General features: G+C 56.7%; 9 protein-coding genes and 1 pseudogene across 10 annotated transcripts; 5 read left to right on the top strand and 5 right to left on the bottom strand.

Annotated features, from left to right (window-relative positions):
- Positions 1-2,432: 2,432 nt before the first annotated feature.
- Positions 2,433-4,506, bottom strand: L226DRAFT_568311 (uncharacterized protein; the record flags this gene model as incomplete). Its single annotated transcript, XM_067684149.1, has 10 exons — positions 2,433-2,650; positions 2,710-2,838; positions 2,898-3,139; positions 3,195-3,280; positions 3,333-3,564; positions 3,614-3,876; positions 3,928-4,002; positions 4,065-4,248; positions 4,368-4,431; positions 4,494-4,506. 10 exons carry the CDS (start codon positions 4,504-4,506, stop codon positions 2,433-2,435), a joined length of 1,506 nt encoding a protein of 501 aa, XP_067539278.1.
- An 836-nt stretch (positions 4,507-5,342) lies between these two features.
- L226DRAFT_598531 lies at positions 5,343-6,365 on the top strand (annotated as a pseudogene; the record flags this gene model as incomplete). Its single annotated transcript has 4 exons — positions 5,343-5,727; positions 5,789-5,942; positions 6,005-6,246; positions 6,306-6,365. Coding segments are annotated over 3 exons (710 nt in total), but the record flags the coding sequence as incomplete, so codon positions are not given.
- A 70-nt stretch (positions 6,366-6,435) lies between these two features.
- L226DRAFT_598528 (DUF590-domain-containing protein) lies at positions 6,436-7,722 on the top strand (the record flags this gene model as incomplete). Its single annotated transcript, XM_067685654.1, has 2 exons — positions 6,436-7,102; positions 7,160-7,722. Coding segments are annotated over 2 exons (1,230 nt in total), but the record flags the coding sequence as incomplete, so codon positions are not given.
- Positions 7,723-8,957: 1,235 nt separating this feature from the next.
- Positions 8,958-9,785, top strand: L226DRAFT_445735 (uncharacterized protein; the record flags this gene model as incomplete). Its single annotated transcript, XM_067674883.1, has 1 exon — positions 8,958-9,785. A coding segment is annotated over one exon (828 nt), but the record flags the coding sequence as incomplete, so codon positions are not given.
- A 216-nt stretch (positions 9,786-10,001) lies between these two features.
- On the top strand, positions 10,002-10,514 carry L226DRAFT_446336 (uncharacterized protein; the record flags this gene model as incomplete). Its single annotated transcript, XM_067674889.1, has 1 exon — positions 10,002-10,514. A coding segment is annotated over one exon (513 nt), but the record flags the coding sequence as incomplete, so codon positions are not given.
- A 3,036-nt stretch (positions 10,515-13,550) lies between these two features.
- Positions 13,551-15,107, top strand: L226DRAFT_610563 (uncharacterized protein). The gene is made up of 4 exons (XM_067686174.1): positions 13,551-13,832; positions 13,902-14,015; positions 14,098-14,518; positions 14,572-15,107. The coding sequence occupies exons 1-4, from the start codon at positions 13,602-13,604 to the stop codon at positions 14,859-14,861; spliced, it is 1,056 nt and encodes a 351-aa protein (XP_067539274.1). The 5' UTR covers positions 13,551-13,601; the 3' UTR covers positions 14,862-15,107.
- On the bottom strand, positions 14,880-15,686 carry L226DRAFT_300397 (uncharacterized protein). The gene has a single exon (XM_067673700.1). It carries the CDS (start codon positions 15,487-15,489, stop codon positions 15,004-15,006), a length of 486 nt encoding a protein of 161 aa, XP_067539273.1. The 5' UTR covers positions 15,490-15,686; the 3' UTR covers positions 14,880-15,003.
- A 198-nt stretch (positions 15,687-15,884) lies between these two features.
- Positions 15,885-20,624, bottom strand: L226DRAFT_457025 (uncharacterized protein; the record flags this gene model as incomplete). The annotated part of the gene is made up of 6 exons (XM_067675343.1): positions 15,885-17,718; positions 17,885-18,149; positions 18,559-18,749; positions 19,073-19,385; positions 19,981-20,069; positions 20,380-20,624. The coding sequence occupies 6 exons, from the start codon at positions 20,622-20,624 to the stop codon at positions 15,885-15,887; spliced, it is 2,937 nt and encodes a 978-aa protein (XP_067539272.1).
- Positions 20,625-24,044: 3,420 nt separating this feature from the next.
- L226DRAFT_568306 (uncharacterized protein) lies at positions 24,045-25,447 on the bottom strand (the record flags this gene model as incomplete). The annotated part of the gene is made up of 5 exons (XM_067684148.1): positions 24,045-24,128; positions 24,190-24,381; positions 24,440-24,487; positions 24,540-24,564; positions 25,353-25,447. The coding sequence occupies 5 exons, from the start codon at positions 25,445-25,447 to the stop codon at positions 24,045-24,047; spliced, it is 444 nt and encodes a 147-aa protein (XP_067539271.1).
- Positions 25,448-25,724: 277 nt separating this feature from the next.
- On the bottom strand, positions 25,725-26,480 carry L226DRAFT_481654 (mitochondrial 54S ribosomal protein bL31m). Its single transcript, XM_067676941.1, has 2 exons — positions 25,884-26,480; positions 25,725-25,828 (listed from the first exon to the last, which is right to left on the bottom strand). The coding sequence occupies exon 1, from the start codon at positions 26,430-26,432 to the stop codon at positions 25,944-25,946; it is 489 nt and encodes a 162-aa protein (XP_067539270.1). The 5' UTR covers positions 26,433-26,480; the 3' UTR covers positions 25,725-25,828; positions 25,884-25,943.
- Positions 26,481-26,831: the final 351 nt, after the last annotated feature.

Genomic DNA, 26,831 nt, shown 5'->3' with positions numbered 1-26,831 from the left:
TCTAGACATACCCAAAGAAAATGGACTGACGAGTTCCCAGGCACATTGTGTATTTTGTCGTCGATATTGCTACCACCCGCGACAAACGTGCTACCTGGTGCTACGGGGAGCTCTCGCAATACTAGCCCGAAAAGTTGTTAGTAAGCGAGAGACGCGATAGGATGAAGTTTCGCGTAGTACCTTGGCTAGGTCGTCAACTTCTGACCAATTACTTAAATACTAGGAGGCTATTGGCGTCGCACGTGGAAGGGTGAGACAAGGCATCCTTGGAAAACTCGGTGTTCGTGGAGGGAGTCTACCTTGACTTGACAATTGTCGCGTCACAGGACTTGCGGGTTCATCACAATTGAGACTGAATGGTGTGTGTGTGCTGATGCAGAAGATGTCGAAGGTCGTGAGATGCCCGGTCAGGGATGTTCACGGAGGAGAAGGAGGAGGAGGAGGAGGAAGAGCCGTGTTCGGAGCGCGGACTCGGGACCGTCGGACCGAAGTCACCCGGACCCATGTACTCGGCGCTTCGTAAACTCGTCCTTTCGCCTCATGTGCGCAGCACAACGCAAAGAGTCCTCGACGCTATCGACGACAAACGGATAAATGAAATCATCTGCCGCCCCGCTGTAATTGTGAGTAAACAACCGCACATCCGTCTTCGGGGACTTCAAGTACATAGTTACTGCGTCCTATCCCCCGCCCTATCGCCAGGACTCGAGCCATGCTGCCTCCGTAGCATGTCTCGGCCAGATGTCCTACTCGTGCGGCTCGCTTCGTGCTACCCCATGCATCGTGAACCGACGTCGTTTGTGGGCGATTAGGTTACAGCCTGGCTGAAGTTAGGGGCGAGTCGCGACCTGCAGGTATGGTTCCTAGGCGGGCGACCTTTCTTTCTTAGCTCTCCAGGTAGCTGGGCCAAGGTCTCCTGCCTCAACCGTGGCACGTACGTCGCTGCATTGGAGGCAGGCAGGTTTTGATTCGGTAGCACGCGTCAGCAGTGGAAGCCGAGTCGCTAGCTAGAACCGAATCCCTCAACGTCGTGCGAGTATTCTGTGTCAGTTCTGGTATGAGGGGCGGTCAGGACAAATATGACGCACGTATTTCAGGATTCGGTACAGGCAGTGGACGTACGAACATGACCGCTAATCGCTCCTGTAACAGGTACCATACTAATAGTATCTTCATGCCAGGCAACCGCACGCATATATAGCGTTGGAAACCTATCAAATACGTATATCCTCCTACCTCCTCTGCACTCGGACATGGCCAGACGCTCACAGCTCCAGTAGTAACCACACCATCGAAGCTTGCCCAACGGCCCCGCGGTTCTGGCGTGCCTCGCCCTGATGCTCGAACACCAGGTACGCCAGCGCGACTCCGCATCCGTGGCTCACTGGGGGCCGTGAACCGTGGATGCAGTAGGAACGCCGGTCCGTGCCAAGTTCAAGTTGCGTGCCTCACTGCAGGCTTGCTTCGAACTTGCCCTCGATACAGCAATCGATCAAATCCGTGGCTGACAATAATATGATCTAGTCGCAGCCCGGTGAGTCCTGCAAGTCACCGCTCTCCATACTTATCGGGAACGCTCGGCAGCCTCGAGCTCGTCATCGGACGTCCATCAAGTAAATTCATCACCTGCGGACTCCACCATCTGCCAGCCATCTGCCACTGCAGTGCTTGACCCAAGACCTTAGCGCGATGGTCGGTACGTTGTATGCAGCGACATTTGTAGCGACGCATCAGTGGGCACCCGGCATACTGCCATCGAGAATCTCATGACACCGTTCGTCCAAGGCTGATGGTGGCGAGCGATGAGCACACTCGGTTATCGGTCGGCAGACGCAAGCTCGACTCCAGTGCGATGGAGTGCCCCGGTGCCCGAGTTGCAAGACGATCGCTCGGGTCCCTGGCCGGCGGTGTGGAAGTCCGCATTATCAATCGCATCGCCCCCTCGAATGCACTCCAGACACTAACCCCCAACGGGTGGAACACAGACACACACTGCTACTCACATATACTCCCGAAGCCTTCAATGTCTTCGTCTTCGGTAGGGCTGCAATCGCCGGACGAGTTCTCGATGCATTCACGAGCAAAGCATTTAGATCTCGATTCCCCAGATGAAGACCTATCTATATATAATATAGGCTGGGGTTTGTCTTTGCGCCTCTCTCCCGCTCGCCCCGTTTGTCTCACCGGCTCGTCGTCTTATACATACGTTAGACATCTGTAGCAGAGACAACTGAGATGGTAGAAACGTTTGTGGGTTCCCTCGTCCTCGCGCAGGAGGGGGTTTTTGTGTATCTAGATCGACTCGGCCATCACGGCCATCAAACTATGTAAACATGCTGAAATAGAGTCCAAATATCCGTACACAAGCTGAGGCCGCTCAGAGTTGCAACACATTCTTATATAGAAATTGAGAAACAAGAGTCTACAAAGAATTACTTTCGAGGCAAGCTAGCAATATGGATAGCGTTGTCAGATGTCGTATCACGGCCCTGTGAGCGTGCGTCCTTCATGGAGGAACCGTTCTCTGCAAACTGGAACATGGTAGCCTGGTTGAACAGAACGACAGAACCCCGACCGGGCACACCCTTGAGGGGCGAAGCTGTGGCAGGAGTGGGTTTCTCTCCATTCGGAGTTGTGACAATTTGCAAGTCTGAAAAACTCAAGAGTAAACAGCGTCATCTCACAATAGAAGTGAGACGTCTTACGTACTGCTCATGTCCACATTGCAGTGAATAAAAAGCGACGATGGATATAGCATGAGGACGCCAGGCGGAAGCTCTATAATCAGTCCTGCCTCCCAAAGCACCAACCATGCTTTTTCTTTGTGGTTGAATGTTCCTGCAATGGTAGGCAGATGAGATACAAGATCAACGTTCTATGTCAAGATTCAAACTCACCCCATACGAACACTGCGCATACCATGAGAGCAAGGTTCTTCCCATCAACATGAGGTTGTGTCGAGACACCAAGGACGTCACGTTGAGGGCCATTGATGCAGAAGTTGTAGTAGAGGTCATAGTCAGGCTCTGCGAGCACACGAACTGCTTCCAGAGGATGTTTCTTGAGGCTCGCACAACAGTCGTCGACTCTGCGTGCAAACCCAGGGAAGCGCAAGCGAGTGACGCTACTGGCAAACTTGCTGAGAGATGATTAGCACATGTAGTATGCGCCATGCAGAAACACAATGGACTTACACAACGCGAAATATTGCAGTGTCAGGATGCATTAACGCCTGTGTCGCTGCCAGGTGATCCAGATGATACTTAGTGCGAGCTGGTACCTGGCACAAAGAGTTAACAATCAGAGGTCTCCACGATGCAGACGACTCCCACCGGTTTGTTTTGCCTGTCGACGCCGACGACCATCGCATAATGATCACCTCGGTTGTTCGCGTCGACGTCGTCCTTACTCCTTGGACCACAAGCCACTATGTAGCCCATGCACTCACCGCCGAAGCAGTCGGAGAACAGCTTCCCATCCTTGAAGACCTCATTCCAGAACGATGGAACCTCAGTTCGAAAAGCGAACATGTAACCATTGCGATCGACGATAGCAACCGACTTCCTGCAGAACATGAGCAAAGGAAAAACAAGATATATTGAAGTCATCATACCCTTTGTACGGTATGGTGATAAACTTCAAGTCGAGGACGAGACAGCGCACTAAGGAACGCTTCACCCACTGCTCCTGAAGCCACTCCTTGCCCTTGCGATACCGGAGATCCAAACCGGCCCACCCACTCTTGGTCGTCAACGGGTGCACCATGTCGGCGTTGTGTGCTACAACGGTATCTGGATTGTGATGCCGCCCGGACGCAATGTCCTTCGCCAGCTGCTTTGCCCGCCGCGCCCGAGGCGGACGCTTCATAGTAAAGCCCTATAGTTCTTGTCAGACAAGAGAAAGAGCAAGGTAACACGAGAAACTTACCTCAGAGTACACGTCGCGCGGTAGTACGGCCGACGGCGTGAAGCTGGGGATATGTTGTTGCGAACGTTCAGCGTGCTGGAAAAGCAGATCATGAGTGGACATGGTCTTCCTAGACATCGTATTCCACAAAAACGTACCACTACATGAGGTTTCTTGAACAGCGGCAGAGTGGTTGAAGGGAGAGAGGAACTGTTGCCGTCGTTGTGAATGACATGAGCCAGGAGGGGGTCATCGGAATCCTTGGTGCGCATGAGAAGCAGCTCGCACAAGTCGCCGGCCATCTTGACGACCTCTCCATCGTGGATCTGGATGGGACCAAACCTATGCAAGACGAGCGGTCAGTCCTCAGCAAGAGGTTGAACAGTGGCGACAGATGGAGGAACACCAGGGAAACAACGGCGAGAGGAAACGTCGTCGTAGCAATGTATAGAACCACTTACCACTCTTGTACGAGATCCACCACAGTCTGCTCCTCGCTCCCCGTGTCCGAACGTCGGCGTTTTGCTGCACGAAACGAGAGTGATGAACGTGAAGAAGTAGAAAACAGGCAGAAAGAAGGTACATACACGAAGAAGCCATCGCGAGCGACACTAGCGACGGCGCGATGCAAGAACGCGAACACTGAGGCGCTCATGTTCAACAAAATAAGGTTCTGCAGAACGCGTCAGTCACGTGACACAGCACGACGTGTCGGCCGACGCGTCGGAGCAACTACTTATACCATGACCACCACCCCGCACGACCCCATGGTCGCCCCTTCGCCGTCGACCGCCCCTCCGGGGAGGCGCGTACCGCCTGCAAGAGGACTGCAAGACGAGGTCCCACCTAACTTTGATGTGTTGAAGGACCGCGGGTACTGAGTGCGCCTCGCGCACGAAGGTCTTAGGTATGTCTCTGTCCGCTATGTCCCTGCGTGGCAGACTTTTCTTCCTTGCTCACCCGTCCCCTCGCTTGTCGTCTCCCGCCACCCTCCGTCCCGCGGTTTCACCTCCATCCACACTCTTCCGTCCAACGGTCCCATCCGCACTCTCTGTTCGCCCACGCTTACAAACCGACGCAGTTCTCTGTCGCCACCTCCCTCTATCACATCCACCCTTTCCTGTAGCAGCTCGCGCAATCGCGTCTGCTCGCACTCGCCCATCAACACATGCTCCCACGTCCAGCCTCACTCCTCCACGCGCTCATTCGCTATCCGGTCGCACAACCACAGTCGTATAAAAACGCCATCGTCGACATGTCCTCTGCAACATTTCCAACCCACATGGTACCACCTTCGCTGACATGTCCACCATCGCTACTGATGAAAAGGCCGTCTTTCTCAGATAGAAGCCCGGTCAGTTCAACGTCAGCACTACCGATATCCCAAAACGTGGACCCGACGACGTGCTCGTCAAGATCGAGGCAACTGCGGTCAACCCGCTCGACTCCGAGACCGCGAGCTCGACGATCGGCGAGCCCGCCCAGCCGAGCCCGACCGTGCCCTACGCCAGCGACGACCCCAACGACTGGCTGTGGAACAAGACAACGACGACGGACCCGCAGCCCGAGCGGGGCACCCTCGGCGCGAGTATTCTCGGCCCGCAGAACCTCGCGATCGACAAGCAGAACTCGGACATCCTTGCGCCGCCTGACATCCTGGCACACACCATATAGGGATCGACGCAGATCACGTCCGTGGACCAGTTCGGGCGCAACTACGTCGCGAACGTCAACACCGGCGACCTCTGGTACTTCCCGCCTGGCATCCCGCACTCGCTCCAGCGCACGAGCGACGACCCGGGTGGCACCGAGTTCCTCTTGGTACGTCGCTTCTCGGTATGACCTAGATAGAGTTTGGGGTGCTCATGACGGCGGCTCGCAGGTCCTCCCGGACGGCAACTTCAATGACCATGATACCTTCCTACTCACCGACTGGATGGCGCACCTCCCCAAGGAGATCATCGCGAAGAACTTTGAGGACAGCATCTCCGACTGGGATGATATCCCCGGGGAGATGCTTTACATCTTCCCTGGCGGTCAGTACTCAGCTCAGCTCCCCCTCCTATCGAGCTGTGATGCTGACCTCTTGCGCACGCAGTGCCTCCTCCGTACAACCAGCAGCCGCCATCCGACCCCCAGGGCCAGATCCCGGAGCCGTTCTCGTACAAGTTCTCGAAGGTGGCGCCGACGCAGTACTCTGGGGGCACGGCGAAGATCGCGGACTCGACCGTGTTCAACCTCTCGACACAGATCGCCGTCGCCGAAGTGACCATTGAGCCGGGCGCGATGCGCGAGCTCCACTGGCACCCGATGCAGAACGAGTGGGACTTCTTCCTGTACGTGCTCTCCCGTCTTGTGTGCACTGTCCTCCATTCTCATGCTCAACTACTCGCAGCAAGGGCACCGCCCGCGTGACGATCTTTGCGGAGACGGGCATCACGCAGACGTTCGACTACCAGCGAAGTCGACAAGATCCTCACACATCAAGGAGTTCACCGAGTCAGTCCGCAGCAGAGGGTGGACGTCAAGGGTTTCAGTCCGACAATCCTTTTCACCGCCTTGGTTCCTCGGCTGCTCAGTATCTACCAATCTTACGCGGTCTCCTTCACCAATTGGGAAAACCATGGCCATCAGTCTACCCACCATGACGACTCCTCTGCGAAGACTTGGGTACGCTCGATCCTCACCTCGATCTCGGCCAACATTACGGCACCATTCAACACCACTTCGACGGGCAAGGTCACGAGTTCCTCTAGCCCGCTGACGAACCGGACCTTCTGGGAAACAGACAGCGTCAATGCTCGGACTAAGCTCAACCCGAAGCGTCTGCAAGATCAGATGTTCGCCTTCACGGTAACCAACCAGGTCGTGAACACCTTCCTCGAGATCGGGTTGCCGTTCATCCTGCGCGCAGTTGCGTCTGTGCGAAGCGGGAAAAGACTCTCGCTTGCCGCCCCGGCCGCAGGTGCTTCCAGTAGCAACGGGAACGGCAAGAAGAAGCGGGTGATGTTCGAGGATCAGTCAGGCAACCCAGAAGCAGAACGGCCTGTGCTGGAAGGCGAGGAACGCGAGTTCATGGACCGTATCAAGGGGGAGGTCGCCCTGCCGCCGTACGACCTCTTCGCGGACTACAGTGAAATGGTTACGCAGTTAGGATATGTGTCCCTGTGGTCGACCATTTGGCCGCTTGCACCAGGTGTGTGGTTCTGACTCTACCGAGCGGGTCAATGTTAGCTCACTACATCGTACCCAGTGATGTCACTTATCAACAACTGGTTGGAGTTGAGGTCTGACGCATTCAAGATAACTGTACACGTCCGGCGACCGATTCCGACTCGCACCGACACAATCGGTCCTTGGCTGGACGCCCTCACGTTCCTCACCTGGCTGTCAGCGCTGACGAACTCGGCACTCGTATATCTATTCCGGCCGGCCAATCAGTGCAAGCCGGTGGGCACATCGCTCTCACACTCGCATCACCATTTGAGCAGCCCTGACTCGTCGACGCAGCAAATGCTCAGCTCCGCGCTCCTCATAGCGCTCGGGGCCTCGCATGGATACATCCTGGTGCGCATGCTCGTGCGGCACACACTTGAACGCGTGCTCTGGCGCGGAAGCAAAGAGGAGCGCGAGGCGGAACGTATCGAGACGGTCGTGAAGGAGCAATACCTCCGAAGCCTTGGTCTACCCGACGTGGTTAATGCTGAGGACAAGGCCGTCGAGGGCGGCGAATCGGGGTTGGCGGGTGAATCCTCGGCATTTTGGGGCCACGACGAGGGGCTCGACGAGCTGACTCGGGGAACGAAGGAGGCATAGGGAGGCGTAGGGCTCGCGTGAGGGTCGGCAAGTGGTTCCGGTTTCTCCTGCCCCAACGACATTTACGTTAGAATGTGATGCAACTGCCATGCTCGTATGGATTGTTACTAGGACTCGGGTGTGCTGTAGTGTAGGACCAGCTATTTCTGTACGTAGTTCCTGTACACCACCTGAAGGACCGCGTTCCCATCGTCAACCTCATGCTCCCAAAGACCTTTGTGGAAGAGTGAGTATTTCTCCGATCTTTCGACGTCCCTTCCCTCACAAGGGCGTACATCATCAGCAGGTGCATCAAACGAAAGCAGGTGCTCTGGGGCAATGGTGAAGCCCTCTGAGGCGAGCTCGACGATGCACTCCGTGGTAACATTGCAGCACAAGAACGGATCGTCATCATGACCACAGCACCATAGTAGTAGTCTAGGATCATCATGTACTGAATGTATCGTAGCGTTACAAGCCTGAATGGTACTGCATACAATTAGAAGTGGCAGAAAACTTGTCTATGAGTTTCTCCAACATTGACCGACCTTGGATGAGCGTCTGTTTCACACATACCATCCTCGCTCGTGTCCACATACTCCGTGCTGTTCCTAACACTGTCACTACTCAGCCATCTCAAATATCTCACTCCTTATTCATGCACAAAACAACACACGTTCCTTGAGGCACTACATAAATCAAGGCCAACCTGGATGACTGTCTCAACTCAAGCTAGGTGTGTCGTCTTCGTCCCTTCCTTCATATCCCCTCTAGATTTTGAAACCCTCCGTCGCTCACCCCACTACAAACAGCGATCCTCATGAGGACAGTGAACAGACATCATCTGATGACCTTCACCAAGCAGCGCGTCAAGCTGCTAGGGTACGACGAGAAGAAGCAGAGTCAAGTGAGCCAAGACGGCACATTGTGCAAAGCACACTGAGAGACAAGGAGAACCGGGTTCCAAGAACAGAGGGAGGCTCAGAGGATATTCAGGTTGGATCAAGTGTTGGTGCAAACAAGGATGCACAGGTGAGTGATTCCACGCTAGCTCCGCTCCATACAAACCTGAGAAGATCGATCTTCCTTCTGACGCTGTACAGACACCGGGACCAGGACCTCTCACACGCTCGGAGCATGCTCAAAATCTCACACGCCGCCAGATTGGACAAAGGATCCGGCGTGCGCGCGAGCACGCTGAACGCGAGGCAGGACATACTACCACCACCACCGTCTCACATGGCAGCCGCCTCGCAGCCCGTCAACCATACAATGAACAACTCATTGTCGTCCACAACTTAGGCTCCATGGACGTCCCTTGCACCTTCTGCGGTGCGCTGCACTGGGTGGACGAACATCTCGCTGTGTTCCGTACTACATCTCCTCAGTTCGGGCTCTGCTGTGACAGGGGACGCGTGCGTCTTCCCTCTCCTCCTCCCACTCCCGATCTCCTCCGCCATCTTTTCACGAGCAGCGACCGAGATGCACGCGACTTTCGTCAGCACATACGACGTTACAACGCCGCGCTGTCCTTTGTATCCATCGGGATAGATGTAGACAAGACGATTCGTGACGGTCACGGTCCCTATGTCTTCTGCATCTCAGGTGAAATACACCATCTCGCTGGCTCTCTCCTCCCCATGCCCACCCACCAGCCTGAGTATGCGCAGCTCTACATATATGATGGTGAGGAGGCTTCCCTGGCACGCTCCCACCTCAATCCAGACCTCTCCGTTCATACCCTTCGCGCTTTGCAAGACATGCTCGCATCGCACCACCAATACACCGCCGTCTACAAGCACGCATACGAGATCTTGCGAGAGGTACAATCAGACGACGTCAGGCTTTGCCTCAGGTTTAATCCGTCCACTGACCGCCGACGGTACAACCTTCCTACCACTAACGAGATCGCCGTTATTCTGCCTGGAACCGGTGAGGAGATCCATGCCTCCCGAGACATCATCCTACGGAAACGCTCCAAGGCTCTCGAGCGCATCAGCGATTGTCACCCTGCTTATGCATGTCTGCACTACGTACTCCTGTTTCCAATGGGTACACACGGTTGGCATCCCGAGATCCCCCTGTTCGAGTCTCCCCTGCCCCACACATCCACTCTCGCCCAAGAGCAAGACGCACAGGACGCAGAGGGTTCTGACTTCGAGTCGCACTTACCGCGTTCAAGGATTCCACACACAACGGTATCACAGACACGCTACTACGCATATCAGCTCCACGTCCGTTCCGACGACTTCTGTCTCTTGCATAGAGGAGGCCGGCTGTTTCAGCAATATGTGGTCGACGTTTGGGCTTCCTCTGAGCAAAACCGTATCAATTTCCTCCGTCAGAACCAACAGACCATACGAGCGGAGCTCTACTCTGGGCTGCAGGACATGGCCGTTGACACCGACGCTCATGACGTCGACCTATCACAGCTCGGTCAGCGCATCATCCTTCCTTCCTCTTTCCAGGGTGGAGCCCGTCATTGGTATGAGCAGTGTCAAGATGCTCTCGCCATTTGTCGTGAAGAGGGCTCTATCGACTTCTTCGTCACCATCACATGCAATGCCGACTGGCCAGAGATCAAGGCAGAGCTTCTTCCAGGCCAGACGCCTTCTGACCGACCAGATCTCATAGCACGCGTCTTCCACTTGAAGCAGAAGGCGATCTTTCATGACATCATCCACAAGAACGCCCTCGGAACGGTGTCGTCTTACATCTACTCCGACGAATGGCAAAAGCGCAGTCTCCCTCACGTCCACGCCCTTTTCATGATGGGACAACCCGACAAGCTCCACAACACCACAGCGATCGACAGCTGTATCCGTGCGTACTGGCCCGATCCCCTGAAGGAACCTCACCTTTTCGATCTCGTCATGAAGCACATGGTCCACGGTCCGTGCGGTGATGTCAACCCCAACCTGCCGTGCATGGTCAACGGCAAGTGCTCCAAGCGCTTTCCACGGCCATTCCAGGCCTTCACAACTCTGGACGAGGACGGCTACCCCCTCTACTGTCGCCCTGATGATGGCCGCAGCTATGAAAAGCGAGGGGTCTTCGTGGACAACCGATGGATTGTGCCGTACAATCCCTACCTCCTCGCCCGCTACTGCTGTCACATCAACGTCGAATGCGCAACTTCCTTTGCCACCGTCAAGTACGTCAACAAGTACATCCACAAGGGCCACGATCGGATCACCCTCGAAGTTCAGCGGGACGAAACCAAGCTCTATCTGGACTCCCGCTATGTATGTGCACCGGAAGCTGCAGCTCGGATCTTCCACTTTGAACTACATGGACGATCTCCCTCGGTAGTGAGGCTGCAGGTAGCGTGATGTTTTCTTCTTCCCTCAGACACTCTGAACGTTCACCGCTCACACATCCCTGCTCAAGGTTCACTTGGAAGGACAGAACATAGTCACCTTCAACCCTGAATCGGACACATACGAACAAGTCCTCGAGCGCGCTCACGACAACCACACAACCCTGACGGCGTTCTTCCAGGCCAACCGAGATGCTGGCCCCATCGGAGCCCTCGCTCGCATGCATCTCTATGCTGACTTCCCTCACTACTTCATTTGGGACGCTACGCACAGGAAGTGGAAGCTACGTCGTCGTGGCACTGCCATTGGTAGGATGTACTTTGTGCCTCCTACTGCTGGAGAACGGTTCTACTTACGACTCCTCCTTACCGTTGTTCGAGGTCAGCTTCACCTCGGAGTCCATACCAAGGGGAAGCTAGCTCACATCTGAACTTTTGCTGTCCACTGTCTGGACCGTACTCTGCAGGTCCGACTTCTTTCACAGATCTGAGGACTTTCCAAGGACGGACTTACAGAGACTTCCGAGAGGCGTGCGTCGCTCGTGGCCTTCTTGAAGACGACAACGAGTGGCAGCAATGTCTCGAGGACGCTTCCAGCATGCACACTGGTTTCAAACTGCGACAACTCTTCACGATCATCCTCACCTACTGCCGTCCAACGCATCCGCTCGCTCTGTGGGACAAGTTCAAACAGTCCATCTGCGACGATCTTCCTCACCGCCTTCTGTCCCTTGGACTCCTCCATCCTATGCCAGAACAGGTATACGACTACGGCCTCTACCTCCTTTCCGATCTCCTCCGCCCCTCAGGGTTCTCTCTTGCTGACTTCAACCTTCCTAAGGTTGTAGGGCAGTGGGAGAACCACAGTACAAACCCGCGGATCCTGGAGGCCACCTCTTATGACGTTGAGGAAGAGCGCATGATGGGAGAAACTCAGAGAGCTTCTCTCAACGAGGAACAGCTTTCCGCCTTCGACATGGTGACCCTCTCAGTAAGGAACCGCTCTGGTGGGATGTTCTTCATCAACGGCTCCGGAGGGTCTGGCAAGACTTACCTGTACACCACCATTTGCCACGCCATGCGAGGGGAATCCTTCGTCGTCCTCTGCGTGGCTTCCTCAGGCATCGCAGCGCTGCTTCTCCCCCTAGGTCGAACCGCTCATTCCATGTTCAAGATCCCAGTGCAGCAGCTCACCGAGGACTCCTCCTGTGCGATTTCCAAGGAAAGCCTTCTTGGCGGACTCATTCGCGTTGTCTCTCTCATCATCTGGGACGAGATCGCAATGCAACATCGCTACGCTCCTGAGGTGGTGGATCGCATGTGCCGAGACATCAGGGATGACAACAGGCCATTTGGCGGTATCACTGTTGTCTTCGGAGGCGACTTCAAGCAAACCCTTCCAGTCATTCCGAAAGGATCACGCCAGGAGATCGTGGGCTCCACACTTCAACGGTCCCATCTGTGGCACTCCATCGACATCCTTCACCTTCGACGGAACATGAGGCTCGAGCACGATCCCAGCACCGCTTCTTTTGCACAACTCCTCGAGGACGTTGGGTGTGGGCGCACAACTATGGACAACGGCAACGTCAGCCTCCCACTTTCCATGAAGGCAGACTCTCTGGACGACCTCATCGACTTTGTCTATCCAGGCATCAATTCGGACCCTCCTCCCCCTCCCGATTTCTTTCTCTCACGCATGATTCTCTGCGCCCGCAATGCAGACGTCCACGCCATGAATCAGTCCGTGCTTGACCGTCTCTCGGGGGTAGAACGCGTGTTCGTCAGCATCGATACTGCCGAAAACGTGTCGCACAAAGGACTCAACCCCACCGAACTTCCTACTGAGTTCCTGCACAGTTTGAGTCCCTCCAGGTTGCCGCTTGGTCACCTCCATCTCAAGATAGGTGCTCCTTTGATATTGCTACGCAACCTTGCCCCTACTCAAGGACTTTGCAACGGCACCAGGATGGTGCTTCTCCGCATGACCGATCGAGTCCTCGAGGTCCGTCTCATAGGGGGAGATCGCAATGGCCAGATAGCTATGATTCCTCGCATTACCCTCACTCCCTCCAACGGCAACGGACACATTGCTTTCTCGCTTCGACGTCTCCAGTTTCCCGTCCAGCTCGCTTTGGTCTTGAGCATCAACAAGGCTCAAGGACAGTCTGTAAGGTACATAGGTCTCGACCTTCGAGTCCCAGTGTTCGCGCATGGACAGCTCTACGTGGGCCTTTCACGCGCAACCCACGCTCATCGTGTTAGAGTCCTCTTTTCTGACCGTCAGTCTTCTCTTACCAATCCCGATCCCCTTCAGTCTAGCGATCCTCTCACTAAGAACATAGTATATCCAGAGATACTTCTGCCTTAATGTTCTTACTCCTATGTTTTTGAGCCAATGATCATGCAGCAACCTTCCAAGGCTTGACATAAGGAGAGTAAACGATTTCTTTAGTCGCTCAAACTAAACGAGGTAAGTAAACGGTATAAGAAAATTTTCTTGCCACTCTTACTCGATGAGTAAAGCACTACACCATTAAGCTTTCACCACCGTGGTCGCATTCTGAGTCCGTCCCTCCACATGTCTAATCCTCCCGCCTCCACGTCCACTGGCTCGCAGCTCACCGCCCTCGTCATCTATGAGAATGTTCGAGTCCTCTCTCAAACCTCCCGACATCTCATTTTCGACTGCCAGCTCTTTGGCTTGATGAGTCGCTCTCTCGACACACCACTCATCGTCAGTCTTCGCTACTTCAATGGCGATCGACTTTCCTTCAACAACGACGTCGGCGCAATGGTTGTCAGAGCAGACGTAAGTGTTCTAACTTCTCCATTCAGCCACAATCCCTCCTGATACACGTCTCCAACTTATGGTTTTCAGATCACCCAGTGCGACAGAGACGCCATCCTTGAACTCACCAATAATGATGCAGGAGATGACGACTCGGACAGGCTCGTTCAGTCCGATTTCTACTTGGTGGGGGACATAAAATGGGTAAGCATTTGCGCAGAATTCGTTTCTCTCGCATTTTTCCTCATCACGCCGCCTGCAACTCCATGTTCCCAATCCTCAACAGGTTCTGCCTCTCAAGTCAATTCAGGAGTCCTTCGACTTAGAGCAGGTCCATCCCCCCATGATCTCTGCCAACGGCATCGTTCTGTCCAAGACCGATGAACTTCACGACTCGACTCTCGACCCCACTGGCCCCGTCGCCATCTTTACCATGGAACCCACTCAATACACCTCGTACTATGGCCGCGATACCGATCCTCGTAAACTCACCATCAAGGCTTTCTTCCGCCTCAAGAGCAAACGCTACGAACATGGCGCTCCCCTCCCATGGCCTGGACGGATCGTGCATGTCGACGGCCGACTCCATGATGTTCTACGTGACTCCGACTCTGGTCGCACCACATGCATCATCGCCGTCGAAGACATCGATTCCCTCGCATCCGGGATTCTGCCCCACTCTGCAAGAGCAGGCGTTCAAGCCCATGGTAAGTCGTCCACTTTTGGAATCCCTGCCACACTCTCTGACCTCATCTGCTAGGCTCTCGCAAGCGCAAGTTCGCTTTTGATCCCTCAGCATCTCGCTCCATCCCCGGACCTAGCACCCTGCCGCCTGATAGCACCGGAGCCGATCCTACAGGCTCAGCCTCCACTTCAGCACAACTGTCTGCTGCAGACGATCTATCGCCGCTGAGTTCGAGCTCACCTTTAGCAAGCGACAGCATGGAGATGACAGGCGATGCTTTAGCTCCTATACAGTCATCTGAACCGGTTGCTGCTCCACCACCTGCAAAGCGTTACCATGCATCTCACGGTGGAAAAGGTAGATAGAACCGCTATAGGTACATAGACGTCGTATACATCGATTTCCATCTTCTGTCTGGCCACATCAGGAGGTCTCACGCAACCCATCCATTCCTACTAAGTTTATCAACGTATCTCCCGTGCGGAGCACGGGTGGACGTCTAGTAGACTATAGTACAAGTTCGCCTGCACAGCCCAGCGATGAAATAGGTAGTTTCTGTAAGGTACGGTACGTTGCGAAACACGATTGCTCCACACCCCGAAACATCGCGTAACATGGACCCTGGGACATGGAGGGGCACGGACCCGAACACGGGTGAATGAGCCCGACAGACCGAGCGTGTTTGGGTGAGTAAGAACAGGGTGAGGAGGGATGGAGTTGGGCACAGGTAATGTGACAACAGACAACAGACAACAGTGAGCGAGTGCGGTCGGTGAGTGTATATGCAAGATGCGGGCGGGGTGCATGGTGCGATCGATGCAATGCCAGACGACAGGGAAGGGATGCAAATGCCAATGCGAATGCGAGTGCGAGCGGAATGGAATGGAAGGAGAAGAACGGGGGCGAGATGGAAGCAGGAAGGACAGCGAGAGTCCACTTGGCAAGATCGGCGGACGGAGGGTAGGCGAGACTGCCTGCAAAGGCACACAGCATGCACGGGGCGGGGTAGCGGCGGGGAAGACCAGAGGAGCGGACACGGGAGGACACGGGGAGGACGCGGTGGTATATACAGTGGCTCTACGGGTCCGGTGTCCTGTAGTAGTAAGAAGTAGTACAGCGGGGGAACAACGAGGAACGCGAGCCGATTAGGGACGTCACGATAAGTTAGCGGAATGGCGCAGCAGCAGCAACTCAACTGCTCAGAACCAGAACCTCATCCTATGTGCACAGAAGGTTGGATGGAAATCGAGACCGCGCCAGGCCAGGTTCAAGGAGCGGTGGTATGTACAACGGGCGTGCGCACGCATGCACGCAGATCGGGGTGTGGAAAGGTGGAAGGATCAAATACGAACTTGCATTCAGTCTGCACGACGCACACGCACGTATCGCTACCGGTGTCGGCCCAACTGGAACCCAAACACAGACGTCGACGACCCTGGGGTCGTCGTCTGCGCCGGACCCGTTCCCGCTCCCGTTCCCGTTCCCGTTCCCGTGCCCGAAATTGAGCTGGTAGACGCATGCGCGGGCTGCGGAGGCGTCGGACTTGGGGAATGCGACGTGCGCACCGCCGCCGCCGTCATACTCGCGAATTGTGGCGTCGTCGGACTCTGGAAGGGGGTCCCGGATACCGACCCCGGGTGCGGCGCCCGTCCGAGGATCCGTTGCACTATGAACGGCGTGACGCTCTGCGAGCCTGCCTGCGACCCTCCTCGTTGGTGCGTAGGTCGTGTTGGGGACGACGGCCCTGCACTAGGTAATGGAGGGTGTGGTGGACGGTGCGATCCGCTGAGGCGGTAGATGTTCGCAGAGGCACGACGGGACTCGGCAGTGGGCATCGACAGTATCGACGAGTGTGTCGAGTGGCGGAAGTGGATGTCAGAGACGGTGTAGGGCACGGAATCGGTTGGCGATGGGAGTTGGTTGGCGTCGTACGGGTACGGTTGATCGGGGCCTTCCTGTTCGGGTGTGTTTGGTGTGGAGGGGGCATGCTGGTCTTCGGGAGATGAGAGCGCGGGAGAGGACTGCGTAAGGTTCACAGGGTGCAGCGTCACGTTGATGTTCGGGACTGAGCGGGAGGTCGTCCCACCAGCACCAACAGTCATCGAGAGCCCAAGGGATATTCGCCGATCAGGGGGAAGGGTGGCCCAGTTGACAGCTTGGGACTGAGAGCTGTGGCTGTTGCTATTCTCGCTGCCCGATTTGCGCTTCGACCGTGTTGACGAGCTGCGCGACTTCCCCGTCGAGTTCGACGAAGAGTGTCGCTGCGAGCGCGACAGCGACGTCGAGGTTGATGAGAAGTCCAGGAATGAGTATATTCGATCCGATACTGTGGGGGATGGCGGCACGGGGGGCTGGCTTGCCACTTGTTGTTGCGACAGAGCTTGTCTCAGTGATTGTGGAAGGGACATCGCGCCGGTGCTGATTTGGCGGTCTCCGCGACCTTCTGGCCTGTCCTGCACATCGCTCGCAAACTCCACACGTAACGGAGATATATGCGCTTCGGGGAGGTACGACGGACCAACCGTGAGGGTGCCCTCCTCATCAGCCTGCACCGGTGCAGGGCCGGGGCTCATGTTCGAGAGCAGGATCCCGCGCGTGGAATCGCGCCCAGGAAGGTCGCGCGGACCCCTCGGCCGTGCCGGACTGCGTGGCGATGTCGGCGAGGGGATCAGCGTGCGTGGCGGGGACGGGGTCGAGGGCACAGCAGAAGCTGGAAGATAACCCCGTGGCACCTGGGCGATGGTGAGGTCCGGTAGCTCGATGGAATAGCTGCCATCAGAGTTCTTCGAAGCGTTGCTTCGGCGCAATGCCCGCTGCTTGCCCTTCTCCGCGGCGGAGAGCCGCTGTCCGTCCACTCCCTCGCCGTCTTCTTCCACGTCCGAGTCGTCTGACTCTTCCTTCTCGTGCACCTCCGGCGTCGGACTTCGAATGTCGAGCACGCCGCCCGCCTCATATCCGCCTTGCAGGGCCTTGTGGGCGTCCCGTTCGCTGACGGCTTCAGAACGTCGTTTGTGCGGGAAAAGGAAGGAGAGGCGGCGCGCGCGATTGATCTGCGGATTTACGAGCATCTGCTGCTTCCTGCGGCTGTTCCGACGTCGACGGCGCATGCAGAAGACAATTGCAACCACGAGCGCAGCCACGGCGAGCGTCACACCAATAGCCAACCCTGCTATGGCGCCTTTAGAGAGAGAGGACCCTCGCGCCGCGCCGACAGGCGTCGCGCTGTACGGCATGGGCGGCGTGATATATGGATTGACGTGCAACGTGGCGAGGTAAGTGGAGGGTTCGATGGATCGTGGGTGTATGCGAAGGCCGAGGAAACGGATAGAAGAAGGCGCGGATCAAGAGTAAGCATTCGGATGCAAAAATTCGACAGAGATGGACGCACCCTGGGGGTTGCATGGTTGTGACGTTGACTGCGCCGAGGACCAGGAGCGAGCCTGCGCCGTCGCCCGCACCTGCGGGGCCGGTGTTGACGACCTCGATGGAGTGCATGACGGACGAGTCGAGTCCGGAGCGGAAGAAGAGGAGGGTAGGCGAGGACGAAGTGAAAGAAGCGCGTGCTGAAACGGTCACGGGCCTTTCCTGGTCCAGTGACACATTGAACGCGCCAGAGGCGGGGGTGGTGAGACCGGTGAGGCCGACGGCGGAGCCTGGAAGACGGCGAGGATTAGCACACAGACAGGGCTATAATACGAGGCGCAGCGAAGGCGCGAAAGGAGAGGAAGAGAGGGGGACGGGAAGGGGAAAGGAAAGGGAAAGGGAGTCGAAAGGAGAGTGGGCAAGCGAGGCGGGGAGGACGCGAAGCGAGGAGAGGATATATGCACTGAGAGTCGCGCGAAGCATCGAGGATGACGGAAGGGCAAGTGCCAGTGCGCGACGTGGGAACACCAAGCGCCGCCACCTCCGAGACCTCTACCGCTCCCATCAGCCTCCGTCGCCATCACACGCCCAGTCCTGTGCTCTCCCTCTCCCCCCGCCGAGACACGGCCCATCAAATCTGTAATCCGACAACCCAACAGAACAATCGCGGAGATACTCGCTCCAGCCACACACACGCACCGTTGAACTCCAGCGTCGCCTTATCCCCGACGTTCGTGCTCGTATGGAAGCTTGCGCTCAGCCCGGGCAGTAGAGTGGACTCAAAGTCCCACTGTCCCCGAAAGGCCACCTCCCCGTCGGGCACCGGCGCCGTGCGTGCTGTTGCTGTCGGCGTCGCTGCGGAACTGCTTGACGTGGAGGTGCTGCCCGCACTGTCAACGAAAGTGCATTAGTACGCGCACAGAGCAGGCCCAGATCTCCCAAATGAAGCCAACGCACGCCGCGCTCGCGACGAAGAGAACAGAAGCGCACAACAACTGAATAGAAGCTGCAATTAAGCAAGGGGTGTGTTACTACGCTACACGCTACTCAAGTGAAGCAGAAGAACGCGGCCGGAACGGGGGCAAGTCGGAGTCCGGACTGGTGGGACGCCCTCGCGCCGCAGCCCAGCGAAGCAAAGAATTCTCCCGCCAGTGCGTGAAAGAGGCGTAACGTGCAGAGAATGCAATACGGCAAGAAAAGCACCGGCACTCACTTTGGCATGCCGGCACCCACTTGCACGACCGCCCGATCAAAGGCAATAATGGGGCCACTTGTGGAATTCCCAACGTCGTCTGTGTCGCCAGGGTTGTGCAGGACGACCTGCAGTGTGTGCGTGCCGTCCTGCAGGTTGCTGAACGACACGAGAACGTCCGTGGCCGCGCCCTCGACGGTCGCAGGCTTGGATAGTGAGGCGATGAAGTTGGTCGTAGCGGTGCCGTCGAGCACGACGGAGTATGTGGCATCGGGTATGTCTTGCGATTCGTCCAGTGGTAGTACAAGTGTTCCGAACAGCGTAATGTCGGTGCCTATTGCGAGGGGATGGATCATCAGCGTCAAGCAGTCGAATAGTAGACAAATGCACTGAAACGTCCACAATGAAGGCGACCGAGCATGTCACGTCGTGCAAATCCCGATAATGACGCGGACCTGGTCACAATGTGGCCATACCGGACGACAGAGCGGATAAATAGCGCAGGTGTATTGATGACGCTGAAAGTCCTTCAGGACACGAGACGAGCCCCGGGTGCACGGGACAATCACGTCCGTACAGATGTGCTTGCGTACCATCGACAGACACGCAGTCATTTCTTTCAAAATCAGAACCTGCCCCGCGTATGTGATGCTCAACTCTCCGCTATTCACAGTAGCCCGTCACTCCGGCTTCAACGGAGGCAATAAAAACACAGATACTGCAAGGGGAATTCGCGCAGGCAAACCTCACAAGCGGTGCGCAGTGCGTAACAACCATGTTCTGTCAAGAAGAAGCAACACAGTGACGGACTGACGGCGGGATCCGCAATCAACCAATCAGAACATAAAATCGAAAACCTTACTCGCTGCAGGCTGCGAGCAACAGCGTCCGCACCGCACACATATGGCCCTCCCCGCATGTATCATCACCTCGGACAGGGGAGAAGATCGCCCGGGGGCTTCTTCTGTCTTTCGGACGCAGCACACCCCGCGGAGGCGCCGGGAAGCACATGGGCGCGCTTCGCGCGCACTTCGGGCAGGCGCGAACGCGAGAAAGCAGCATCCGCCCGCACGGCGCGTGCAGGGGCGTGCTTCACCAGACACATTGCGCGGTGCACACTGAAGATGCGAAGCGTACGCGATGCCCGCGACCGCCGAGCGCCATGCCTTTGAACCTGAGTATGAATCCCGGGGGACGGCGTACACGCGGTGGGGGCCAGAACACGGCAAATAGAGGGGGCGAATGGACAAGAAGACAGATACCAGATGCTTGCCATCCGCACGAGATGTGAAAGGACGAGAAGGCGAAGGCGAAAGCGACTCGAGTACTCACCGTTCCAGTCGATCTGGAGCGCCGCGCCGTCGCACGCGGTCAGATGCAGACTCGTGCCGTTTCCTATCGCGGGGCCGATCGCAGAGCCCGCGCCCGCGTCCACGGTCGCAAAGCCCGAGTCTGTGTAGAACGGGTTCCAGCCTAGCGCGGTGCTCGGTGCACCAAAGGTGTCCGCGAAGGGGGAGTAGCGCACGACGGGCGAGGTGTCGTCGATGGTGAGGGGGAAGAGCGGATCGGCCATGCATGTAGTGCAGATAAATAGGTCAGAGTCTCAGGGGCGTCGCAGGCCTTGGTGGAGGCGTGCTGGGGTCGTCAGAGGGTCGGTAGATGAGTACAGGAGGATGAGTACAGGGCTGGGATGAAGGAAGGGTCGGGGTCCAGACTCCGGGGGCGGAGAACATGCAACGGCGGGTCCGCGCGAGAAGGGGTGAGCGGGAGGTCGTCCGGTCGGTCCGAGGGGGTGAGAGGAGAAGAGGCTGGTGGACCCGGAGTCGCCTGCGCGGGGCCAGCGTCGACGAGGGGGGAAGAGGGCACCTGAGCGCGGGAGAAAAGGAAATATAGGCTGAGGGCGCGCGCGTCACAGGGCCCGTGGCCGGTGGTAGAGCGCCAGGGGAGAGCGCGAGGTGGGGGGCAGAGGCTGTACGTGCCAATCTTGATTCGGAGGACATGGAGGGGGCAGCTCAGCGTGGGACGCTGCAATCAGACGAGGGCGGAACGATTACCATGTCGACGTGCGCGTTGAAGCCGTCGCCGATGGGTGATCCTGTCGCTGGCCATGGCCCATGCTGTCGTGTATGTATTCGTCGCGTAAGGCAGAGATCTCTGCCGATGGGACGTCGTTCTGCCAGGGAGCCTGTCGCGTTCGCGTGCGCCGTGCGGGCGTAGAGCTGCGCATCGGGCCTAAGCACGGTTCTCTTCCCTGCCGTCCACCCTTCCCTCCGGGCCCGGGAAGCTGCGAAGGTACGGTGAGTTTGAGCGTGGTAAGAGTCTCGCAGATACGGTCTAGCGAACTTGGGCTGCACAAGCCAGCTGGCAGAACATGACTGTTCTGGGAGATCGTCTGAACGCTCCAATCAGGAACCCCGCAAGCATCATCCCAGCTTCCCGATCCATCTGCCTTCCCAGATTCCGATCTTACCATCCTCGGCTGCCCCTGGTTTCATTCGTTGCTGCTCTTGGGACCACCATCACCATGACTGCCTCCTCCTAACTCATGTTGTGTTTCATGTATAACCTTGACACCTCACGTTGTCGTCATATATCCCCGTGGTTATGTTGCTGCACTCTTGGAGGCGCCAGCTGGCAACAGACGCTCCGTTGTCCGCATCACGCCTTCGTCAGCGTCTGCCCGCTTCTAGGTTTCCTAAGCCTTCACCTCCTCGTACGCGCGTTCAATCCGATTATCTGTTGCATGGCGGTGCGTTCATTTGCATGATTTCGTTTGATTACAGAGCTCGGCGCCATCAGTCTCTCCTGCCTCATCAGCGCAGCGCGCGGTCGGGCCGGAGACGACAAGCCATTGCCAAACACTCCACCAAGTCCTCAAACAGAACACAAGTCATACCTGTGCCTGTGCAGCTCCTCCTCCTGCCATCCTCGGCCATACTGTCGTCCGCGTGCCCCTGTCGAGCCTGGAGCCCGCCCGCCACGCATCTCGGCGGGCTTGCACCCAATGTTTGTATCCCGTGTCGTACGGCGCATCACGATACGCCTCGGACACTTCGGGGGTCTTGTCGCGAGCCAGCCTCATGTCCCTGCGCACGCTCGGCCTTCGCACGGCGCGCGGAGACCCCAGCCTCATGGATCACTGCCTGTCTGCGGGTAAGGTAAAATCCCATGGCGGGGGACACCTCGAATTTCGAAACGTCGTCTGTTGACAAGGCGCGGACCCGACATCTTGCAGCGATACCGCATGCCCTCGGGCTTTTGCATAATGAAATCGCAGGCACGTACACTAGCCGGAGACGACCCTCGTATCGGATCTCCGGGATTTTGTAGAGGACCCCCGTCCTCCGCAGGGTTAGCGGTGAGCCGAGCGACACATCGACTCGGTGGGCGAACACGTCTTCTGCTCGTACTGATGCGACAGAAGCTTTCCAGAATCTCCCGTACCACTCTTCACGGAGTGGTCAGCAGACATCGCGGGAAGAAATAGCGTGTCAGATTACCCATGCTGACGCCAATTGCATACACATTCACAGGACGACGTGCATGACGGTGGACCTCCTCTGTCAATGGTCTCGTTCCGCGATGAGGCCGTGTTATGGTGCATCTCCTTCTCTCGTTCCTACGCTAGAACCCCTCTGGAGGCGTCTGTCTTACAGCGTACGAGCGAACCAAGGCACAGAATTGCTCCCATCGTGAAGCGCTGGCAGGCGAAGATCATGCAAACCCACCACGATGCCAGCGAGCGATACGCCCAGGTGCCCATCGAGGCAAGAGCAGCACTCCGGCCCACATGTCCCGACAGCCCCCGGCACCAGTGGCGTCCGACTTTCCCAGATACACACATTCTCGCCGGCGCTACTCTGGGCATGCTTTGATGCAGCCTTGGTGCCGTGGGTCATTGACAGCGGATCGCCCGCCGGAGAGACGTGCTGCAGACGCCGCAGAGATCAAGCTCCGTCATGAACGGAATTCAGAGTTTGGTGCCACACAGGTGACGCAGGTTCTCATGGGATCTTTAGCCATCAGCCATCAGGACACAGACACCCGGCGCGCGCCATGTCTGGTTAGGACTGCATTGTCTCGACAGCTTCGGCGGGTTCGCGATGGAGACTGCGGCTCAAGGTTCGTACTCTATCTCGAGTGCCTCGCGACGCGTTCTGCGGTGGCGGCATGTGATGCGTAAGCGTGTACTTCGCTGCGATACCGGTAGTCTGTTAAGCATCCGGCAGCAGATACCAAACCGCACTTCTTGGTGCACGTTTCCCTTGCGAAGATCTCTTGGAGGAGGTTGGCAGCGTATTTTTGCAGGCAATGGGAACGAAACATCGCCACCTGTCCACCCTCAGACGATCGTGGAATCAGTGCGGTCGTTCGTCAATGCACAATCAGCCTGAATGACGTTCGTCAGAACTACCACCCGACTAGTATGTCGTCACACATCTCCTCCGCGTGTCGGGCCCTTCTCACCGTCCTGCGGATGCACAACTTCTCATTCATCTTTTTCCACAGACGTGCGTTATGATTACGTCTCACGGGGACCGCTCCGACCTTTCTTCGCGCTGGGCTGTTGCCCTACGTGAATGAATCCGTTCCCGACGTCGAATGGACTCTCATTGTCAACGCCGGACATCTCTCTCATTGTCAAACGCAAGATTCTTCCCTCCCCAGGCAGTCGACTCATGTAATGGACCGGTGGCGAGCTCACTGTGGACGGTGCTGGTGCTCTGCTCTGACTCGGACGGCCAGTGGTTCCACTCCCCGTGTCAGATCATAGCTCCGGTACCAGGACCTCCAAGCCATTCGCCGGGATGGAGAAAGTTTACGTGCGAGTATATTGTCTACTGGCTAACTCGTTCCAGCGCAAACGGCTCTGGTGTGGGATTAGCTGATTCACGTTGCCTGCCCAAAGATGTCCTCTGACACGGATGAGCGAAGACTCTTCCTTTCGATGACTGTTATGTAAGTACTCACCGTAGTCAAACACAAGATGCTCTTAGATGGCTTCACCCTTCGCACCCACAAGGTACACGCGCCGAATGTATCTCTTGGCACCGCCGACGCTCTCAGAGCCCCACGTCTGCAGGTCTCCCGCGTAAGCCTCATTCTTCCTCCCGCTTCACCGCCGTCAATAAGCTCACTTGCTCCATGCGCCAGGTCTCGCCGCCCTTCCCTAGATCGCTCTGCGCGAGTGTGTGGAGGATCGTCCCATCGACGAATGACTCGGGAAGCAAGCCCTCCGTGAGCCAGGCAGCCTCGAGCTCGTCGGCCTTGACGTGCCGAACAGCGGGCTGTCGATCTTGTTCTACGACCAATCGAGCACGCGGTGCTCGCTGTTCGTCGCGAGGTGCGGGACCGTGAGGGAGTGCGTCTGCACATCGCTCAGCCGACACATTGCATCTTGAAGATGTCCTGCTCTTTCTCGCTCAGGGACTTGTTCTGCGGTGCCCGAGGTCAGTCAGGCCTACAGATACAAGCGGGATGGTCGTACGAACTTGCCGCTGAAGTTCCCGGTGCTAATCTGTGTTGGTGCGGCATAATGCGAGGTTGCGGTAGATGACAATAGGGAAGTTTGGTGAAGGTGTATTTCGGTGGTGTTATCCTCGCGCTCGGGTTGTGCTGACTACTTGATTCGCAATGTAGGTTTATATACCCGGCGATCTATGAAGCTGCCCAAGCACCGAGTCGCTTGCTGCTTCCGGACTCTATCGTTGTTGTGCGCTGCAGGTACCGTCGCAGCTCCCGGGCTCTGGCGCTTCGTAGTCCTTCTCAACGTCAGTAAACTTGAAGTACTTCGCGACATAGCCACGCTGCCACGGACAAGTTGGACGCGTTACGTCACGCGTCCCAAGTGCCACTTGCATCGCGACTTTGTTTTACTTATTTGCGGCCCCAGCTACTGCAGGTTCGCTGCTTATTCTGTTCGCGATCCTTCCTCCATCAATATTCAGGCCGGTGAGCCGTTGCTTAGGCAGCCCTCTTTCAATGCAGCATTATCAGGTGAGTAATTTATCCCCCTTGCCACATGGGGACGTCTTCGTCGTTCTTTAGCGTGAACTTATTACGATCAAATGCAGTGCAATGCCCCCTGTCACTGCAGCGACTCCGCACGTCGGCATCCGTTAGTGTCGCAGCTAGTGTCGCAGCTCGCCTTGTGTGACCGCCGGTGGACCGAGTATGCCCTATTCCTCCCGGACTGGCACCCAAGGTAAGTTGAGGTCTGTACACAGTTTCTGAGCGCCGAGGCTGGTGAAACCGAGGATCCATCCGGATGAAGATAATGCACCGTACTGATGGCGCTCACTTCGACAGGTGCAGCTGCAAGACTGTCGTTAGGGACATGAACAGGAGCGCGATGTCGACGTGCGAGACCGTCAGATTGGGCACTGAACAAGGCATGCTGGAAAGAAGAAGCTGGGGACAGTGACGAGATGATGAACGTTGAATCATTCGGTGTGTGGACTGCAAGGACATAGGCATGGATTGGTCTCGAAGAACGGTCAGGCCGTTCAGTGCCTTCAATACGGCATCTTCGAGTAGGTTGAAACGGCTACAGATCCTCTAGGTGCAGCACTTAATAGTGCGATACAGGTTACGAGGCGCGTAACGCGAACAGAAAGGAACCTTGGAGAATGTACTTACCGTGATGACCTGCACATTGCAATGCGGCAGACGCACGCACTAAGAGTATTTGAAAGCGGGGTGCACGCAAGAGACGGGAGCATGTATCTCTGGCACCAAGTAACATGGAACAATGAGCACCAGAACCCATTAGATATGCTGCACGACCCAACGATGAGATCAGACGACGGGGGAAACATACGTGACTACGCACCGGCTAAGTTAGATTTTGCTTCATGCCACTGGCACCAAGCACCTCCATGATAGTCCAAGTTCACTTCTTCCCCTTCGCCTTCCCCTCGCTCACATGCTTCGCCTCCTCCGTCCCGCTCGCCTCGTTCATCCACTCCATGCCCGTCTTCTCGCCCTCCCCACCAAGGTCGCCGAACCGCCTGCTGAACCTGCCAAGACGTCCAGTGACCTCGTCCTCCTCCTCGTCCATGCCGACGAAGCGCGCTGCGTTCCACACCGGGTTGTTCGTCGTGTCACGCGTGAGCTTGATGACCGAGCGCGGGGACGTCGTGTAGTGGATGATGGTCGAGCCGTCGACGCGCACGAGTCGCTGCGGGAAGACAGGCACCACGGGGTTGGGCATCTTCTTTGGGCGTCGCTTCCAGACGTGCGTGCGGCCGTAGGGTGAGGAGGAGACGGAACGGGTCTGGGTTTGGTGGATGGAGGAAAGAGAGAGAGAGCTTTTGGCGGGCGCAAATGAACTGGCGCAGGTTGCACGCGAGGTGCTGGGAAGCAAGGAGAGGAGGCTCATGGTTGCGCGACGGGTCGTGGTGGTCGAATTGGACGACGTCAAGGTCCAGCTCAGAGAGTTTGTTATGGGCGCTAGACGGCCTTGAGCCTGCACTCCGAGAGACGCCCATGCGCCTCTCAGCTTCTCCCACTATCGCTTCCGCCTGGAGTCAGAAAGGAGTACCTCAGGATTTCAATACACGGGTCGAGGGTATAGATGGAAGACAATAATGCAACCTCGTAAGGGCACAAACGAGAGCTCTGATATATGTATGCATGAGACGACCTGTGTGCCCGCATACGTCCTTTACGAGCCCGGCCGGGTGTATGTGCATATGTCATCCCAATCGCTCTATGAAGCTTGGGATGATCGGCCTTGGACGTCGCACCTATCTGGACGGTCGACAGGAGTAGCTGAAGC

This window comes from Lentinus tigrinus (genome assembly GCF_003813185.1).
Source record: "Lentinus tigrinus ALCF2SS1-7 unplaced genomic scaffold L226scaffold_5, whole genome shotgun sequence".
In the NCBI taxonomy this organism is placed as follows: domain Eukaryota; kingdom Fungi; phylum Basidiomycota; class Agaricomycetes; order Polyporales; family Polyporaceae; genus Lentinus; species Lentinus tigrinus.
The sequence above is the reverse complement of the archived record's forward strand: the minus strand, read 5'-3'. Positions and strand labels throughout refer to the sequence as shown.